General features: G+C 43.6%; 1 protein-coding gene, 2 long non-coding RNA genes and 1 pseudogene across 3 annotated transcripts; 3 read left to right on the forward strand and 1 right to left on the reverse strand.

The window, feature by feature from the left end:
• Window positions 1-3,253: 3,253 nt before the first annotated feature.
• Window positions 3,254-8,564, forward strand: LOC115116814 (zinc finger protein ubi-d4-like). Its single transcript, XM_029645290.2, has 10 exons — window positions 3,254-3,356; window positions 4,075-4,235; window positions 4,322-4,429; window positions 4,537-4,730; window positions 4,854-5,031; window positions 5,139-5,273; window positions 5,593-5,724; window positions 6,030-6,142; window positions 6,232-6,313; window positions 6,419-8,564. Exons 1-10 carry the CDS (start codon window positions 3,331-3,333, stop codon window positions 6,505-6,507), a joined length of 1,218 nt encoding a protein of 405 aa, XP_029501150.1. The 5' UTR covers window positions 3,254-3,330; the 3' UTR covers window positions 6,508-8,564.
• Window positions 8,565-8,653: 89 nt separating this feature from the next.
• On the forward strand, window positions 8,654-14,100 carry LOC115116813 (sodium/potassium/calcium exchanger 3-like; annotated as a pseudogene).
• A 370-nt stretch (window positions 14,101-14,470) lies between these two features.
• LOC135571768 (uncharacterized) lies at window positions 14,471-16,364 on the reverse strand. Its single transcript, XR_010463921.1, has 2 exons — window positions 16,278-16,364; window positions 14,471-16,007 (listed from the first exon to the last, which is right to left on the reverse strand). It is a non-coding gene; the product is annotated as an uncharacterized LOC135571768 (long non-coding RNA).
• Window positions 16,365-16,796: 432 nt separating this feature from the next.
• On the forward strand, window positions 16,797-19,530 carry LOC115116812 (uncharacterized). Its single transcript, XR_003861597.2, has 4 exons — window positions 16,797-17,341; window positions 17,644-17,727; window positions 17,887-19,062; window positions 19,159-19,530. It is a non-coding gene; the product is annotated as an uncharacterized LOC115116812 (long non-coding RNA).
• Window positions 19,531-19,550: the final 20 nt, after the last annotated feature.

Raw genomic sequence — 19,550 nt, forward strand, 5'->3', positions numbered from 1 at the left:
TGTGGAAGATGTGTTGTTACATAACCTTATCACCTGGGGGCCGTCCGTTAGGAAGTCCAGGATCCAGTTGCAGAGGGAGGTGTTTAGTCCCAGGGTCCTTACTTTAGTGATGAGCTTTGTGGGCACTATGGTGTTGAACGCTGAGCTGTAGTCAATGAATAGCATTTTCACATAGGTGTTATTTTTGTCCAGGTGGGAAATGGCAGTGTGGGGTGCGATTGAGATTGCATCATCTGTGGATCTGTTGGGGCGGTGTAACAATCTTAGGCATAGTGGGTGAGGAGTCAGGTGCAGGAGGCAGAAAGTTCTGAATAGCTCTTTATTCAGCACCGGGCAAAATCGTATATAAAACTAAACTGAGCGTCATAAAACAAATGCCCAAAACAGGAACCAAACCAAGATCGCACTACCACACATATAAAGTGGGAATAAACAAGCCCGCATGAAGAGCAGGCGGCCTACCGACTTAAATAGCCAAACACATGAAGAGTAGGCGGCCTACCGACTTAAATAGCCAAACACAGGAAGAGCAGGCGGCCTACCGACTTAAATAGCCAAACACATGAAGAGCAGGCGGCCTACCGACTTAAATAGCCAAACACATGAAGAGCAGGCGGCCTACCGACTTAAATAGCCAAACACATGAAGAGCAGGCGGCCTACCGACTTAAATAGCCAAACACATGAAGAGCAGGCGGCCTACCGACTTAAATAGCCAAACACATGAAGAGCAGGCGGCCTACCGACTTAAATAGCCAAACATACGAAGAGCAGGCGGCCTACCGACTTAAATAGCCAAACACACGAAGAGCAGGCGGCCTACCGACTTAAATAGCCAAACACACGAAGAGCAGGCGGCCTACCGACTTAAATAGCCAAACACATGAAGAGCAGGAGGCCAAACAAATCAGACTAAACCAACAGAAAAGGGATCAGTGGCAGCTAGTAGGCCGGTGACGACGACCGCCGAGCACCACCCGAACAGGAAGGGGAGCCACCTTCGGTAGGAGTCGTGACAGGCGGTATGTTAATTGGAGAGTGTCTAGGGATTCTGGGATAAGGGTGTTGATGTGAGCCATTTATAATATGATATGTTGTGTTATCATGATAAGTGGCCAAGCCTAACACTATGGCTGTGTTACTTCTGTGATATATTCCAGATTGTACAGGAGATGAGTTGAGTTCAGTATTATAAATACTCTTGTGGCCATGGAAATGGTATGTGAACTTATGGTTTACTAGTCCTATGTTTACCATTGTGTTCCTTAGGCGGACACACTCACCGGCAGCAGACCTTCCAAGAACTATGCAAGTGGCAAGGAAATCTGAACATGTTGACGTTTCTGTTCTCTTGTATAATAATAGACAATTTATTCTATTTGTTTAGTATTGTGATGTTTATGAATTACAAAATAAATATGTATTTTTATATGATATGAATGCAAATTAAAACTGGAAGACACACAGAGACATTGTTTTTGCCAGTGATTTATTTATTTTATGGATTAAACCATTAAGCACCACTATCAAAGGAAACAGTAGACAGCAGTGTACTCAGAGAGTACTCGCTCTTCCCTGGACAGGTGGTCGCCATAGAGGGCATGAATATCTCAGGGATGAAGTTGGTAGCATCTAAACTCTGAGGGGAGAGGGATTCCTCTAAAACATCTTTGTTTGATTTCCTGGATCCTGATCAAGCCTATTCCAGGACTAAAAACTCTGTTGGAGATTCTCAAGCTGACCGGTATGACTTCATGGAGATTCTCAAGCTGACCGGTATGACTTCATGGAGATTCTCAAGCTGACCGGTATGACTTCATGGAGATTCTCAAGCTGACCGGTATGACTTCATGGAGATTCTCAAGCTGACCTGTATGACTTCATGGAGATTCTCAAGCTGACCGGTATGACTTCATGGAGATTCTCAAGCTGACCTGTATGACTTCATGGAGTTTCTCAAACTGACCGGTATGACTTCATGGAGATTCTCAAGCTGACCGGTATGACTTCATGGAGATTCTCAAGCTGACCGGTATGACTTCATGGAGATTCTCAAGCTGACCGGTATGACTTCATGGAGATTCTCAAGCTGACCGGTATGACTTCATGGAGATTCTCAAGCTGACCGGTATGACTTCATGGAGATTCTCAAACTGACCGGTATGACTTCATGGAGATTCTCAAGCTGACCGGTATGACTTCATGGAGATTCTCAAGCTGACCGGTATGACTTCATGGAGATTCTCAAGCTGACCGGTATGACTTCATGGAGATGCTCAAGCTGACCGGTATGACATCATGGAGATTCTCAAGCTGACCTGTATGACTTCATGGAGATGCTCAAGACACCCTCTCCCTACATCCCCTCTGATGGCCTGACCTTTGACCCCCTGGTGGACCTCATCAACGTCATTGTCGGGGACCTCTCCGATGTCTGCATACTGGTCAGTAGAATTTACCTCTCTTTATGAGGTAACACAGACACACACTTGCTCTCTGACTGAAGTTTGTATGTTTATCCCTTACATCTCCTCTCTAACCCACACTGGGACCCTTTGTGGACTCCAAACATGAGCCGATAGAGGTACCTTTTCCTTTTCTCTTGGTTACTGACTCTATAGTTAGTTTTACATATCTAGGATGTTGACTTGCATTTTATATCAGAATTTGATTGTTTTTTTTCTTTCTTTGCGTGTGACAGAAGTTTCTGTTGACCGAGACGTTTGATGCCATCTTCTCCAGATGTGTAGGGAGCATCGTGAAAGGCCCTGAGGGTAAATATGACTTAATATTAACCTAGCCACCACACACACTGCCTCATTTTACACCCTACATACCAACCACATTAGCTCAAATGCTTCCCTTGCTGTTGTAAATAGAGTTCTACTTCCTCCTCAGAGTTGATTGTCGGTTTGTATTTGTTCCCCCCCGAGAGAGATGTCCACCATCACTTAATTTACCCACAACCCCCTTTCACCCTGCCGGACCTCCACAAGGACAATGCGAAGGTGAAGTGCTTGTTATCCTACCGAATCACTACTTATTTTACAGTGTAGTTTTCCTGAGACATGTTGGGCACTTCAATGATTATCAGTCATACATTCTGATTCTCACACTCTTCTTGTCAATAAATAATTATTTCTCAATCTGCGTATTGTGTTGTATTTATTTTCAGCTGACATTGTTCAACCAGTGATTTTTCTACTGCAAATTGCTCAAGTTTACATGAGAATACTCAAAAGGACCTTTGTTTTGATTAACTGGAAATGGATATTGAACCCAGCTACACGCGCAGGCGCAATGGACATTTTGACGACTGCACTGAGCAAACATGGCGGCGGCCGTAGATAGTGTTGTGTAAGTTGTCCTTAATTTTTTGGAGGAGTAGGAGCATGTGACACTTTCAGAGATGTAGGCCCCGACGTAGGAGTTGACAATGTGTTGGAAATGATGGAGAAAATTACTATTTGCCCTCTAGTTGACTTTACAGGAATGCCTTGTCTATACGTAGATGGCCAACTAGCTATGGCTATTGTTTCTCTTTGCTAACTAGCTAGCAAGTTTAGCTAGCTTATATTAGACAACAATGCTTCAGTTGAAAACGATTGTCCTTTGTTAACGTACAGTATACTGTTTCAGTACAAGATTGAAATGTATAAACGGTCGACAGAATATGGTGATTAAATTGCACCTAACGTTAACTAATAGCTACGTAGCTAGCTTTATAAATAGGCCCATCGTTCACTGAGACCAGCGCAGCTACCTTGCCAACAATTCAAGTACACCCTGTCTGCGGTTCTGCATTGTCTACCTACAGTCTCTGTATTGTTCGCTACAGCAGCCAAGTGTTTTCGTACATTTGCTCATAACTTTTCCAACATCGTTAATCAGACTCTGTGGAATACACAGAGTGGTTTGATTGTTGTAAAACTGTAGCTAGATATTATCCTGTAATATTACAGGGAACGGAGTGGTCCTGTACAACAATACAGGATTATTCATTTTGAAGGGGTTAGGTTAGCCACCATAATCATTTCTAGTCTAACATGAGTCTGATTCTGCTTTCTTGTTTCAGGCTCGGTGAGCAGTACTATAAGGATGCTATGGAACAGTGCCACAGCTATAATGCTCGTCTGTGTGCTGAGAGGAGCATCCTTATGCCTTTCATTGACTCTCAGACAGGTGTTGCTCAAAGCAACTGCTATATTTGGATGGAGAAGAGACACAGGAGTGCAGGTCTGTAGCAAAGACACACTTGCTCACACACACACATTCACTCTCCTGAAAGCACTCTTTAATGATCAACATTTTTTGTTGATCAGGCATGGCTCCTGGGCAGCTGTATAGCTATCCGTCTCGACGCTGGAGGAAGAAACGACGGTCCCACCCTCCCGAGGACCCCCGTTTGGCCTTCCCCCCTGTCAAATCAGGTACAATTCCTCATACGACTTTTTATTGGTTCTTCTTTATGTGTCAGAGGGAATAGTGTAGTCTTCTGCCTCCTCGGTATTGAATAAGCCTCTATCTCTCTGTGTAGCGGAGCTGGAGCTGGGTCTGAAACGGGATGCCGTGGGAGCGGTGGATGGCAGCAGCCTGGAGGCCTTGCTGAAGGGGGAGCCCCTGGAGAGGAGGGGTCCACCGGACCCCCGGGCCCCGGAAGACAACCCAGCCACACCTGAACCTGTGGCTGCCATGGTCTCCAGCCACACCTCCTCTGGACGCATCCGCAAGGTTAGATGGGACCAATGCACATTTTACAAACCAGACTCCGAATAATCTGTACAAAATGGTTAGAGTTTCTCCCAATAGTCTGTCAGTGCACCAATATTATCTCAAACTCTACTCTCCTTTCAGAGGGTTCTGGACCACGATGACTACCTGGATGATCTGGATGATGAGGACTTTGAGGATGAGACCCCCAAGAGACGAGGGAAGGGCAAGTCCAAGGGTCGTGGAGTGGGAAATGGAAAGAAGAAACTGGAGGCAGCCGCTGCAGCCTTGGAGGAGCAGGACAAACCATACGCCTGTGACAGTGAGTATACATTTATTTGATGTAAATTCTGATGCGTGTATGCGTGATGCAAATCCAGTTGTTCATGTGTGTGATGACTTACACCATGATGCTGTGTGTGTTTGCAGTCTGTGGGAAGCGCTACAAGAACCGTCCGGGCCTGAGCTACCACTACACACACTCCCATCTGGCGGAGGAAGAGGGGGAGGACAGAGAGGAGATAGAGTCCCCTCCCCCCCGGCGCCAGCCTGAGGCGCACAAGAGTGAGTCACTGTTTGGAATGATAGCCACTGGAATCACCGTCTACTATAGAGCTGGTCGTTTCTATTATAGATGGAGAATCACTCCTGCTTATCTCATGATACCAGACCTGGGTCAAATGCAGATCTTAATAGTTGAGGTGCGCTTCATTTACAGCAATGGATTAGTCCCAAAAGTGCATATCCAAAGCTAAATGAAGTGCACCTCGAGTGAGTCAAACTATTGCAAAGTTAGTCACTCTACTCTGGTTTCAGAGGGATATCAGTATTCTAGGGCAATGTCAGTGTATTGTCTATCTCTCTGTCTCCTCTCTTATTCCAGCCCCTAAGAAAGGCCCTAACGGTCTGGCCCTGCCCAACGACTACTGCGACTTCTGTCTGGGAGACTCTGCCCACAACCAGAAGACCGGCCAGTCAGAGGAGCTAGTGTCCTGCTCAGACTGCGGACGCTCTGGTACGATCCTCCCACCCATGTCCCCATTTCTATTAAAGGGATAGTTCAGGCAAAATCAATTTAACCTGACTTGTGTCTGAAGGCCCATAGTGACATAGAGTCCACAATAATCCATTATTTATTTTTGCCACAGCCAGGAGTTAGCATTGTCAAAATTCATAAATGTAAACAGCCAGACTAATGTTAGCAATACTAGACTATAATGTAGTCCTCTGGCTCTGTTTGTGTTCTGTTGACGTATTTAAACCTTTATTTAGCCCGGTTGGTAAGTCATTGAGAAGAGACCTGTGTCTGTCTCCCTTCAGGTCACCCGTCCTGCCTGCAGTTCACAGATGTGATGATGGCAGCTGTGAAGACGTACCGCTGGCAGTGTATCGAGTGCAAGTGCTGCAATGTCTGTGGTACCTCAGAGAACGACGTGAGTGCTGCTCCACCTCTGCCTTTTCATACTTCTCCTTTTCTTTGTGTTGTTTTCTCACACACACTGCTTCTGTTTCTGTCTGTCAGGACCAGCTGCTGTTCTGTGATGACTGTGATCGAGGATACCACATGTACTGCCTCAACCCTCCTATGACTGAGCCCCCAGAAGGTATGTCACAGTCTAACCACAACTCCTGCTTGACTTCAATGAAGCCCACATGTTGATGTTGTACTGGTGAGTTTAAACTCTTTTTCTCTCTGTGTGTGTTTCCAGGTAGTTGGAGTTGTCACCTTTGCCTGGTGCTGCTTAAGGACAAGGCATCCATATACAAGCAGCAGAGCCCCACCACAGAGGATGAATAGGGGTTAGTTATTAGTATCTTTGGGGCCCCCCCAGAGTAACCTGCCCTCAGCCAGGGGACCCCACCTTACCACCCCACACAAGGACAGTAAGCCCTCACACCCTGGTCCACACCCCTTAATGACCAGGAGCTAGGGTCTGGGTCTGATTGGGGACTGGAAAGGAGGGAGTCCTCTCACCACAACCCTGTCGGCAAGCCCCACCCCTTCCCGTCTCTCCTCCTATCATGGCTGTTATCTCCCCTGGACTGTTACACACTCTGCAGAGACTACCGTTACCACTGTCTCTACAGAGTTCATGTTATAAAGAAAGGATTAGCATCTCACGCTAACTATTCTCCCCCCTCTCCTTTATATGGTGTGGACTGCTAAGATAGGCAGTGTGCTTCATTTGTTGCCAAATTATCTATTTTTACTTGTTCTAAAAATAACCAAGTGTATTGATTTATGGATTTCAAAATATGATCACGTGGTTGAGGGATATTAATAGTGGACTTTTGTAGTGAAGTTTTGTCTGTCTACTTCTTTTGGATGTTTTTAAAAACATTTATCTCAAAGGTTTTCCTGCAACAACAAAAAAAACGAAGGAACCTCTGGCGCCAAGGTCCATATTCTGTGTCCCAAATGACACTCTATTCAATACATTGTGCACTTCTTTTGACCAAGGTCCAATAGGGTGCCTTTTGGGAGGCAACCATAGTCATTCTATTGTGACTGAATCACGTTCTACTGCTGGTCTGATTTTAAATCTAACATTATTGAACATTTGTCAGCTATCATCTTTAAGGTTTTTGTAGCTGTTCATATCTGTGCCACAATGAGCGAGGCACATTGCATGCAGACTTGCACATGTACTTGAGTTCGAATGCACACACACTCAATTCTTTAGACTTTGATTTATTATATTTTTACATTTTATATATCACTTGATATTCCATGGGGTTGGGGATTTTTTTCTAGTAGAATTTTGTAAAGTACCGGTATATACTAACAACGTCAATGGAAAACAATCATAGAACACAATGTCAGTACTGTATGACCTTTTGTAATTGTTTTAAGTGTCATTTAGGTTGATTTTCTTTTGTGATATCATGTTAATGATCTCCATAATGAGTATTTATGGTAAATAATGTATTTTTATTTACTTTTTTTTGTATTGAAACTGCTTTTGCCCTATTAAAATGTCAATGTATCTGCTAACAAAACTGTATTGGAAAATGTGTCTTAGGGAAGTGACATGGACATATAGGCAATCCCCAAGCTTCTGTTCATACTTCAGCAATTGACACCTCCAAAATTTACAAGAAACTCGGGGAGGGGTAGATTTTGGCTAAATTATGTAAACTATAAAAGGAGGGAAACTGCTAAATAGATTATTGCACAGACTGGTATTTCACTCAACACTCATTCTCTAAAAACTGGATCCTCCGAAGTATTTAAAGCAATGAAAACAGTGCAATCAGTCCAACCGTGAGTGAATAGAACATGCTGAACACTACATACATGAAGAGTGATACTACAAACATAATGATGTATGGTTACTGCTGTGGCACTCCTAAAAGCAATACAATAGTGGGTCTTAAAGGTCCAATGCAGAGATTTTTTTTACCTCAAAATCCAATTATTTATAACAATTAAGTAACTTACTGTGATTGTTTTAAATTAAAATGGTCAAAAAGAGGTTTATTGGTCTATTAACTAATTTACTGCCTGGTGACGTCGCCATGGAAGGCCAAAACTCCAGCCCACTGAAACAGGCTGAAATTTCAGGCGGTCTTTTCAAACCGCTCTTACACTAAAAGGGCATTATCATTGTTTTCACAATTTCACAGTGTTATTCCATCCTCATAGTGTGGAAATATATATAAAACGGGAATATCACGTGTTTTTTATTTCACTGGGCCTTTAACACTTTCACACTAAAGAATATGATTCCTCATTGTCATTATGTAACTGTAAACTGTAGATAGATTCAATACATAAATTCATTGTGTGATGTGCATGTTCTCAAATAGTAATCTTGGAATATCACATTTTTCTGTATAAAACTATCTAAAAGATCCAGTTTGCAATGTGTATCAAATATCAAATGTGGTTTGCCATCAATACAACTGTTCATAACTGTCTCAGAAATGCAAATGAACCCTAAATACCCGTACACATACAACTGATCAACAATGTCAACAAGTGAAAATTTCACGTCAAATAGTATCATAATCATACTAAAATGTGTGGGAACCTGGCCTACAGTCGATGGAACCTGGCCTACAGTCGATGGAACCTGGCCTACAGTCGATGGGAACCTGGCCTACAGTCGATGGAAGCCAACTGAGCGGCTTTTCTGGCGGCTCTGTGTCTGTGGTGTCGGAATCGTCACTGCCACCCAGCTCGTGCACCACCTAGACGTAACAGGTGTGTTTCCCCCAGGGTTTATTCATACCAATGGGAGTCCCGTTATTCATTTAATTCATGCATAAAATACTAGTGGTTTAGTCAATCACACCTGTTTAATTATTAAATTATCTTGCAATAATATTATGAAAACAATGTGATTTCTTGTTATAAGCTGATAATATTTAATAATATTTCCTTTTAGGAAATAATTTATGCTGCTCTATGCTGACAGACTCTCCCAGCCCCAGGGATGTTGTTGGTGACTTTCCCTGGTCTAAGAGAGAACTAATGCAGGAGAGAGAAGAGGAGAACCACACTTTCTACACTCCTACAATGCCCAGAGCTGGTGCACTAGTGTTTTTGTTCCTGTGTCCCTGTGCTCTTGGATCTTTGGTGTCTTGTCTTTTTACCTGTGCATTACTCCTCCCCTCCCTGCTCTGTCTTTTTGCTTCCCACTCACTCATCCAGTGTCTCTAGCCTGTCAAATCCTCTGTCTGTCAGTCATCATGTCTTTAAAGAGGTACAAACAGATGCCTAAACCCACAGCAATACCTCTTTGAGGTCCACGTTGCTAGGCAACTAAATGCTACATTCTAAAACTGGTAGCAGTATTTTGAGCTTTTTGAAGTGCCATCCTATAGACGCAATACCCCTGTTGTTAGCGCCTGCCCTTGTCACGTCTGGTGTGTGTGTTTGTGCGCGTGCTTGCGTGAGTGTGTGTGTAGCGTGTATGCGTGTTCAGGGTGAGTACAAATGTGCAGTAGGCCTATGTGAGTGAACTTAGGCTCGAGGCCAAGGGGTCTGAGGTAGGTTGTGCTTTCTGTTGTGTTCTCCTCCAAAGCGCCGCTGCTGAGTCATGTGACAGTGACATATGTTCCGAAGAGTCCATTTAAACAGGAGCTGTGGGCCTGTTGCTAGGAGACAATATTGAACACTGCTAAAGTTTTTGAGTGCAACCAACTGAATGTATCTTATTACCTTGGTTGGAACCCTTCTTCAGAAAACACACTCAGTCTCTCTCCCCTCACTCTCAGCAATCCACAAGTTTCCAGCAGATGTCTTCTATACAGAGCAGAGGAGAAAAGGAGCAGTTCTTCTCCATGTAGTCTGTGTGAGTGGCCTACCATGTCATTAGGAATTAGGATACATACAGTATATAGTCATTTAACAGGATCTCTATGTAGCCTACTACCTTGTTCAACGCTGCTGTCGTAGTACACCATTCTACTGTAACAGTACCCCAACAATCTCTATGTCATCCAACTCAGTCCACAGACAGGCTGTTTCTTTTCAGGCGGTCTACATGTTCCTAGGTGGTCTACATGTTCTATGCCCTGGCTATAGTCTGTGATGTCTATTTCGTTCCATCACTGGAGAAGATATCAGAGGTGACAATAAAGAATCCTTCCCACTTCTGTTGGTTTCTTTGCAGGTTGACGTTTATTGTCATGAGTCTTACCTTGGAGGCAGAACTGAGCGGTTTCTGCTAGATGGGCCAGCTGCAAAGTCATTATTGGCTATATGGTAAAAAGTCATGATTTAATAATTATTTTATTTTTTCTTAATTTAAGGGGAGGGTGAGACATTAGGGTTAGCAGTGTGGTTATGGTTAGGTTTAAAATGAGATTGTATGAATTTGTGGTTGTGCCAGCTACTGACCACTCTGCATTGCTGTGCCCAGTACATGAGTCATCTCAATAAATGCCAACCTGTGGTTTGTTTCCCTCATTATTGCTGCTTCACTGATTGCAGTTTTTTTTAAATTACAAATCCGCTTTGTTTATCCATTAACCTCCTTAACCTCTCTTCTAGAATCTTCAACTTAGTGAGGGTGTTGCCGGGGCAACGTTCATGGCAGCTGGAAGCTCCGCTCCTGAGCTATTTCACCTCCTTGATTGGTCAGTATTCTACATCCTTGATCCTGGGCAGGACAAATCTTTGGCCAATGTTCAGATAAAAGTGTATGATGTAGAACAAACATACCTCTCTGGTATATAGAATAACAATCACGTCAGCTCCAGTCATGGCATTTCTATCTGCTAAGTTTCAGAACGATTTCAATCTGAACATGGCCCAGGTCACTAAAAGTGGCCTGCAAATGAGTACCGATTTGGACTGATTGGCTCAATATGCATTGGTGTTATCCTCCTCTTGTCCTCCCAGGTGTCTTCATCACTAAGGGTGACCTGGGGGTAGGCACCATCGTGGGATCGGCTGTCTTCAGCATCCTCGTCATCATCGGCATCTGTGGGATCTTCGCCGTACAGGTAACTCACCTTATTTGAAACAGGTGAAAGCAATATGACAGGATTTAGATAGGTGTTGTTAATCAGTATGTTGTGTTCTCTTGCAGCCCATCTTTCTGAGCTGGTGGCCGCTGCTCCGTTATACTCTCTACTACATCCTGTCTATACTGATGCTGATTGTGGTGATCTATGACGACAAAGTGATTTGGTACTGGACACTGGACCATTAACAAGACTGGGTTCTCTACATGTTTATAACTCAGTGATACATACAGGTTTTCCTTTTAAAGAGTGTTTCTGTGTTGTAAGTGGGAGACCATCATACTGATCTCCATGTATCTAGTCTACATTATCATCATGAAGTGAGTAACTGACTACATTATCATCATGAAGTGAGTAACTGACTACATTATCCATCGACTGCTTTGCCTGTGCGTCTTATAGTTTGCGGTTTGTTCAGTGCGCCCTCTTATTTCTTAAATATTTTTTTATTTAACTAGGCAAGTCAGTTAGGAACAAATTCCTATTTACAATGACGGCCTACCCCGGCCAAACCTGGACGATGCTGGGCCAATTGTGTGCCGCCCTTGGGACTCCCAATCACGTCCGGATGTGATAGAGCCTGGATTCGAACCAGGGACTGTAGTAACGCCTCTTGCACTGAGATGCAGTGCCTTAGACCGCCGCAAAACTCGGGAGTCCCAACATTTTCTTCCTATAAGCACAAGCAAGGTACAGTATCTATCCATGACAGATGTTGGTTGTGATACTGTGTGTTGTGTCTGTGTGTAGGCTCAACAGATCCCTGTCAGGCTGGGTGGAAAGGCACTGTGGTCGAGGGGATCAGCCCTGTTTCAGTACCCTGAGACGGACCACCACAGTTGGGCATGGAGGAGTCGACTGTGACACTGACATGGTGCTGCTGAAGAGAGGTGGGTTTGTGTGTGTGTGTGTGTGTGTGTGTGTGTGTGTGTGTGTGCACACACTTGTATCCACATTGCTTCAGATATTTTTTCAATCGATTGGAACATATTCCTATTGGATCAGACATACAGTAGCTCCTTCAACTGAAAATGTATGCTCTCCATCCGCCCTCTCCTCCACCTTCTCTTCCTTCTCCTCCTCCATATCCACATGGGGAATAGAGAGCGGTGGGGCGGGGGACAGTGAGAGGCAGTCCCTGGAGGGGGACGGAGACAGGGATGGGGGCCCGGAAGGGAACACAGGGGGGTTACAGCCCAAAGAGGAGGAAGAGGAGGAGCTGGAGGAAGAAGAGGTGGTCCCTTTCAGTCCCTTCATAGTGCCAGGTGAGTAATGCCTTACTTATTCTGATGATAAAGTCTGGTTCCTTGCTGCTGCTTCTTGCTCTTTGTAGTTTGAGGTCAGGTTACTGTAAAGCTCTTTGTAGGTTGAGGTCAGGTTACTGTAAAGCTCTTTGTAGTTGAGGTCAGGTTACTGTAAAGCTCTTTGTAGGTTGAGGTCAGGTTACTGTAAAGCTCTTTGTGACTACTGTTGCACTTGATTGATTGATGACTGGAAAACCAAGGTGCTGCTTCCTCCGTCCTCAGGAGGGCACTGTGAGCGTGTGCGCTGGCTGGTGTCATGGCCTCTGTGCCTACTGCTCTGCTGCACTGTACCCAACTGTGTCCTGCCTCGCTGGAGCCGCTGGTACCTCCTGACCTTTCTGGCCTCCACACTCTGGATCGCACTCTTCTCCTACCTCATGGTCTGGATGGTATGACTACAGAGCACACATACACCAGCTCACACATAAAAATACACACACATTCCTACACATAACACATATCACATAATCTCCTATGTCACCTAATGCCCTTCCAGGTGACCATTATCAGTTTCACGCTGGGCATCCCTGAGGTGGTGATGGGCATCACCTTGCTGGCAGCTGGCACCAGCGTACCAGACTGTATGGCCAGCCTCATCGTCGCACGACAAGGTACCGGAATTCTAAACGGTCTGTGTGTGTTGTGACGTTAGCCTTTTTGTTTGTTTGTTTTGTACGGTATGAAGGACATGCCTGTCTCTAACTGTATGCCTTGTTATGACTATTGTGTGTGTGTGTTTTAGGTATGGGGGACATGGCTGTCTCTATCTCCATTGGTAATAATATCTTTGATGTGCTTCTGGGACTTGGGTTTCCTTGGTTCCTGCGCACTCTGGTGGTCGACTACGGATCAGAGATAGGGACATATTTTTTTGGTGTTGATTCGTTTCTGTGTGGTTCTGGTTGACAAACCAAAAAGCTGCTAGACGCTATACCCTTGAGGTTCCCAGATGCAAAGATTGAGTGTTTTTATGGTTGGCAGGTGTTCATCAACAGTAAAGGCCTGGTGTATTCAGTCATTCTGCTGTTGGGTTCAGTGTTTCTCACTGTAATATCTCTTCAAGTCTATATTTTTAGGGCAAAGTCAAACCGTATACAGTACTTTCTCCTCTCACTTCTCTGCAGGTCCTGAGTGTTCATCTGAACCGTTGGTGGATGGACCGCAGACTGGGTCTCTGTTTAATGATGCTCTATCACCGCTGCCTTCATCTCGTCGCTGTTCCCTCTGCTCATATCTCATATCACCATAGCAACATCGGTTCTCCGGTTGATATCTGATGTAGCATGAACAACATTCAATCTGATGCACTCTAAGGGAAAGCTAGTTCTTTACGTGCAGCCATATATTTGTATTGTCAGCCTCATCATCCCTGCAATCATTATTTCCCACTCTCTTTTGCCAGAAGCTCAACATCTTCCGCGGGCATCTCTAACACTTCCTCCACGGAACCGAGAGGCAAGAGGGGCTTTTTTGCGAAAGCATTCCAGTCTTGCATACAATAGCCTTTCGTTTTAAAAGTCACGTCATTGCAAGTCTGTACTGCTTCCAGAATATCCCATTCCCATCATCTCTCCTTCGCGCCCAGTCTGTTCCAGTGTTTGAGGCTCCGTCACCAAGAATGCACGTGTTTACCGTTGGGTGGGGCGCACCAAGGAGTGAGCTCCAGTTTCAGGGTCCAGATATGTATTTATCATAATAAACACGAGAGGTACATATGTTATGCATACGCCATTATGTCACTAATAATATGCTATAGTACCAAGACACACACAGAGACACAATTCCAATAAATACCTTTTCATTTCATTTTTATCCAAATGCATCCACAATTAGGAGCACAAAATAATTGTAGCAGGAGTGCCACTGACCAATAAGTATGAGTGTGTTAATACATATTTTAAATGTCAAATGCTGAGTGCTACATTACCTAGTAGATATACCCTTAAGACAATATTGATAGAGAAGGAGGTCAAAGCATAATCAATAGTTTGACATTTATTCAGGGATAGTGAAACTCAAACACATCACATACACTGAGTATAACAAACATTTGGAACACCTTCCTAATATTGAGTTGTACCCCCTCACCTCTACAAGTTGTAAAAAACAAAGCAGCAGCGTTGCAGTTCTTGACCCAAACCAGTGAGCCTAGCCCCTACTACCATACCCTGTTCAAAGGCACTTCAATCTTCTGCCTTGCCCATTCGATGGCACACATACACAATCCATGTCTTAATTGTCTAAAGGCTTAAAAATCCTTCTTTAACCGGTCTCCTCCCCTTCACCTAAACTGATTAGAGTGGATTTAACAAGTGACATCAATAAGGGATCATAGCTTTAACCTGGATTCACTTGGTCTAAATTAGTTAATAGACCAATAACAAAGAGAGTTCCAAATATCTCTGCTAATAACAGCTCATTTTCCTGTTCCTCTTGCCACTCCCAGACATTCTTAGCAACATTTTTGCTTCAGAAATTGCATGGATTCACACACAAGGCATAAAACTTCAGTTACAAGTATTAACAAGCATTAACAAGCATACTTCTAGGCATATATACACTAAGACTAACTTAGAAGACAAAGCATGATGCAATTGTGGTACTATGTCAAAAATGGACAAATGAAACAAATACCAAAATATAGTTTTTGGGTGGCATTTTCCTTTAAGGAAAAAACAAAACTAAGGTGGTTGTCCAGGGTGTATGGGTGGGCGTATAATGAATCCCATCAGGGACAACTTAAGCATTTTAGCAACTTTTCAACTACTTACTACTTTTTAGATACTTTGCAACTACTTAGCATGTTTGCTAACCCTAACCTTAACCCTTTAACCTAACTCATAAACTTAACCCTAACCTAGTTAACGTTAGCCAGCTAGCTAATGTTAGCCACCTTGATAGAATTCGTAACATTTCATACTTTCAGCAAATTCGTAACAAATAGTACATTTGCAAATTTGTAACATATTATATGCTTTGTACATTCGTAAACTATAATACAAATTGTAAATCGTAACATGTACATCCACAAATTAATACATACCATATGAAACGTAACATATCATACTAAATGGAGTGTGACGGATTTACGTACTGAATAATACGAAATGCTCAGAGACCAGGTTGCACATACAGATACACATACCCTCTCTCTCTCTCTCGCTCACATATACACCTCTCACTCGCTCGGTTCTCCCTTGCTCTCTCTCTCTGAACATACACCCTCCCCCTCTCTCCCTCCCAGTCTAACCAGAGATGAGCATGATCCAGGGCATGGGTTGTAGCAGGATGCTGTGCAGCGTGACTCCTTCCTTCAGGATGATGATGAAGACCTGTGTTCACCACTACAGTGTACAGCAGCCCCGTCCACATGAACAGCAGACAGCTGAGGAAGTAGTGGTAGTTACGGAAGCCCACACACTGGCCGAAGAACACACAGTGGTGGTCTCGTCTTAGACACACACCTTACTGTCATAGCAGAGGGAGCACTGTGGGGGAGCTATATGTGTAGCTGTACCTGTGGGTCAAGTAGAGGTGTGTTACAATGTAATAACTGCAGATAACAGGAAATGAACACTGGGGAAATAATATTTGAATGATGAGATCAATCTCTGCTCCATAACATTTTCTGAATATCACTAGCCTAATTGATGAGGTACCTCTGGCCATCATTGCATAGTCTCAACACACAGTCAAGTGATTAAAGCAGTCTGAACCTAATGATGAACCACTGTCTATTTAGATTACCTCCAGCCTTGCGCGATACCTTCTAAGCCAAGAAACACACCTTTGATGCTGGGCCTGATTTTCACAAACAACGAGGCGTTCCATGTGATATTTCCCAACATGAAGTACTGCGCGAGGAGTTGCAGTCTTCCACACAGTAGACCACTGGGTCTCGACCAGGACCAGGTAATTCACCTCCTCGGTGATGGAGAACACGAGAACGGTGTTCAGAACGATGGGCAGGTAGCGTCACGTCTTCTCCACGCAATCCCACAACCGATCATCGAAGCTTAACCATTTCATGGTGCCTTCTCAGTCTTGTGTCCTCTATGCTTCCTTGTTTCCGCCGCACTGATGTGATTTTATCTAACAGGATTATAGCTGACATGTGAAAGAAGGGGGACGTTTTTCACAGATTTACACGTATCCTGTTTGAGATCTGATGTTAGCGATTGAGTGATTACGGACAATTCTTACTCCTTTTACCAACATGTAAACTGACTACAACATGTCTGTTGTCATTAAGAAAGATCGGTGTGTGGACAAGTGTTGATGCCCCTTCATTTCAAAGGAAGTGGAGCTGTCAGTGTAGCCAGTGTTACATAAAAATACGTCCCCCATATCTATACGTATCGCGTCCATGTTCCGTGTGAAATTACTAAAGGACTGTACTACAACAAAGTTGTATTCCTCTCTGATTATAATTAGTCCTGTGCATTTGCATTAAGATAAACTCTCCTAAATATGAAAGTTAATTATTGACTATTAGATATTCAAATTACATTACTTTAATTTTATGGAGGTTATTCATTAGTGTAACGTTATTTCTTTCATATATTTTCTTACTCATAGATGGTGATGACAGCAAAGATAGGTTTCCTCAATTCATCTGTGAAGACAGTGAGGTCCATATGCCCCCTGTTCCTCCCCTTAAAAGAGAGCAATACAACCAACCCTTAATCCATGTTAATCCCAGGCTGTGCTTGTGAGCCTTTAATTTCAAAAGTTATGTGGTCCCTGTCATGCCCACAGTTAAAGAGAAATGATGTCTAGCTGGTATATGGACGGTGTCGGGGAGAACCGAGGTGGTTATACAAAACAGGGACCAGAACTTCTGCTACAGAGGTGAGAGCGAGAGAACTGTCAATCATCATTTCATATAAAACTTTCATTTCATTTGAGATGCTACAGGGGTTGAATGATTGCTGTGACTTTTTTTGTTGGTCAATTTGCTTTTTCAACATTGTTGTTTTGATTATGAGACAATCCATGTTTGTTTACTGTACTGTAGGGCAGGCTACCAGAAACAGGACAGTGTCTGTCCACCACTAGGGTATTATGGAATAATCCATGTCAGGAAGCACTGGAAATCAAATAAATCAGAGCATGTTCAATAGCTCTGTTCTGTCGTGTCCTCCTCCCCACAGTGAGCACGGGAGGATGAAGCTGCAGAGTAACCTTGTGGAGAGAGAAGAGCAGTGATCTGGCACATGAGCTGGACATCAAACCAGGTAAGAACCATTGCTTCATACAATCTAAACTTGCTCAACTGTACACTAACTAACAATGTACCAGCAACTAAACCCAAGCTAAGGGTCAACATTGGCCCTAGCTGACTGTTAAATGTAATTGTTGAACTCAAATCTCTCTGTGTGTGTGTGTGTGTGCAGTGCATCTGTCAAGTGGACATGGACCGAGCAGCAGAACCCTGAAGGGGTATTTATAGCCTGTAGATCCCGTTACAGATGAGGATGATGATATTGAAAGTCTTCTTGCTCCACAAGCAAAGTAAAGACAGCGTCAGCAGCAGGGAGAGGAGGAAGAGGAAGAAGGGAGGAAGAGCAGGGCATAGCGCAACAGACAGGTCCTCTGCAGGATCCGGGGAGGTGGTTATTGCTGAGGCTTCAGTATCTTCTGCCTCTGTGGTACAAAGCTAAGAGAATGATGGGACATCGGAGGCAAAGAGCAAGACAAACAGGAGGAGTAGGAGTCCCTGAGTCATAGGGAGGCGTTGGTGAGTCAAATCAGGAATCAGGGAGTCAAATTACAATTCACAACAACTACCTTATACACACAAGTGTAAGGGGATAAAGAATATGTACATAAAGATATATGAATGAGTGATGGTACAGAACGGCATAGGCAAGATGCAGTAGATGGTATCGAGTACAGTATATACATATGAGATGAGTAATGTAGGGTATGTAAACATATAAAAGTGGCCTTGTTTAAAGAACAAAATACTGCATAGTTTCCTAGGAACGCGAAGCGAGGCGGCCATCTCTGTCGGAAATCAAGTTCATTGTCATTTCTACACAGTTTTGGCCCGTATGTTTGACACCCCTGCTATAGTAGACCTATTTACTATAGTGTTGTTGTTTTATTATATTTACTATAGCATCTGGATTAAACACTGCCAAAATCATCACTGTCTGGCCAACATTCAAATAATCTACCATAGCAGGTCAACAACTCACAAGGAATACTGTCAGAATCTGCTCAAATCTGTCTGTAACCACTTACCAAAATCTACAAAACATTTGCCACTGGGCAACAACTCACGAAGATAGCTATAATCAATGTTTGTGCTGTGATCCCCACACCAACCAAGAAATATGATACACTTCCTTTTCCATTGTCTGCAGCTTGGACACATACTGTACAACACCATGCTGCATATTTAAACTCTTCACTCACTTATAGTAATGTTATATGTTAGCTAATGTGTGTATCCAGCACAGTACAGTGAAGGTGTCCTCAGTGTTCCATAACATCACCTACGGGAACCTCAGGACTCTGATGACGGCATCGTCATGGCAATGACCTGGTCGGATCTGGCAAAAGTGGTGAGTGTGCAAAACAAGAATTTGTTTTAAGAGGACCATTAGCATGCGTTACCATATGTGGCCCATGTGGAATAACACATGATTCATCTTTGACAGATACACATGCCAGTGGATGACTGACATGGAAGAGGCCAAAGCAAAGATCAATGCCTTCTCTACCCTCATTTTCCTGCTGCAGCCCGAAGACTGCCTCAACACATTGGTTGAGTTCAGTAGCCATTGCTTAGCTTGTGAAAATAGGAATAATGGGTAGAATACTCCTTACAGTCCCTAGTGTTGTAATGGACAGTGTCTATCTTTTACAGATCCATGGGGTGAATTGTGCTTGCTGCTTCTTACATTTACATTACATTTACATTTAAGTCATTTAGCAGACGCTCTTATCCAGAGCGACTTACAAATTGGTGCTTTCACCTTATGACATCCAGTGGAACAGCCACTTTACAATAGTGCATCTAGGTCTTTTAAGGGGGGGTGAGAAGGATTAC

The sequence above is a fragment of the Oncorhynchus nerka genome, linkage group LG5 (genome assembly GCF_034236695.1).
Source record: "Oncorhynchus nerka isolate Pitt River linkage group LG5, Oner_Uvic_2.0, whole genome shotgun sequence".
Classification (NCBI taxonomy): domain Eukaryota; kingdom Metazoa; phylum Chordata; class Actinopteri; order Salmoniformes; family Salmonidae; genus Oncorhynchus; species Oncorhynchus nerka.

What these genes read in the sequence shown, in the direction of transcription:
- LOC115116814 (XM_029645290.2), top strand. Translation starts at nt 3,331, where the DNA reads ATGGCGGCGGCCGTAGATAGTGTTGT. An exon ending in CAAACCATACGCCTGTGACA is followed by an intron (nt 5,032 to 5,138) that starts GTGAGTATACAT and finishes GTGTGTTTGCAG; the next exon opens with TCTGTGGGAAGCGCTACAAG. An exon ending in TATGACTGAGCCCCCAGAAG is followed by an intron (nt 6,314 to 6,418) that starts GTATGTCACAGT and finishes GTGTGTTTCCAG; the next exon opens with GTAGTTGGAGTTGTCACCTT.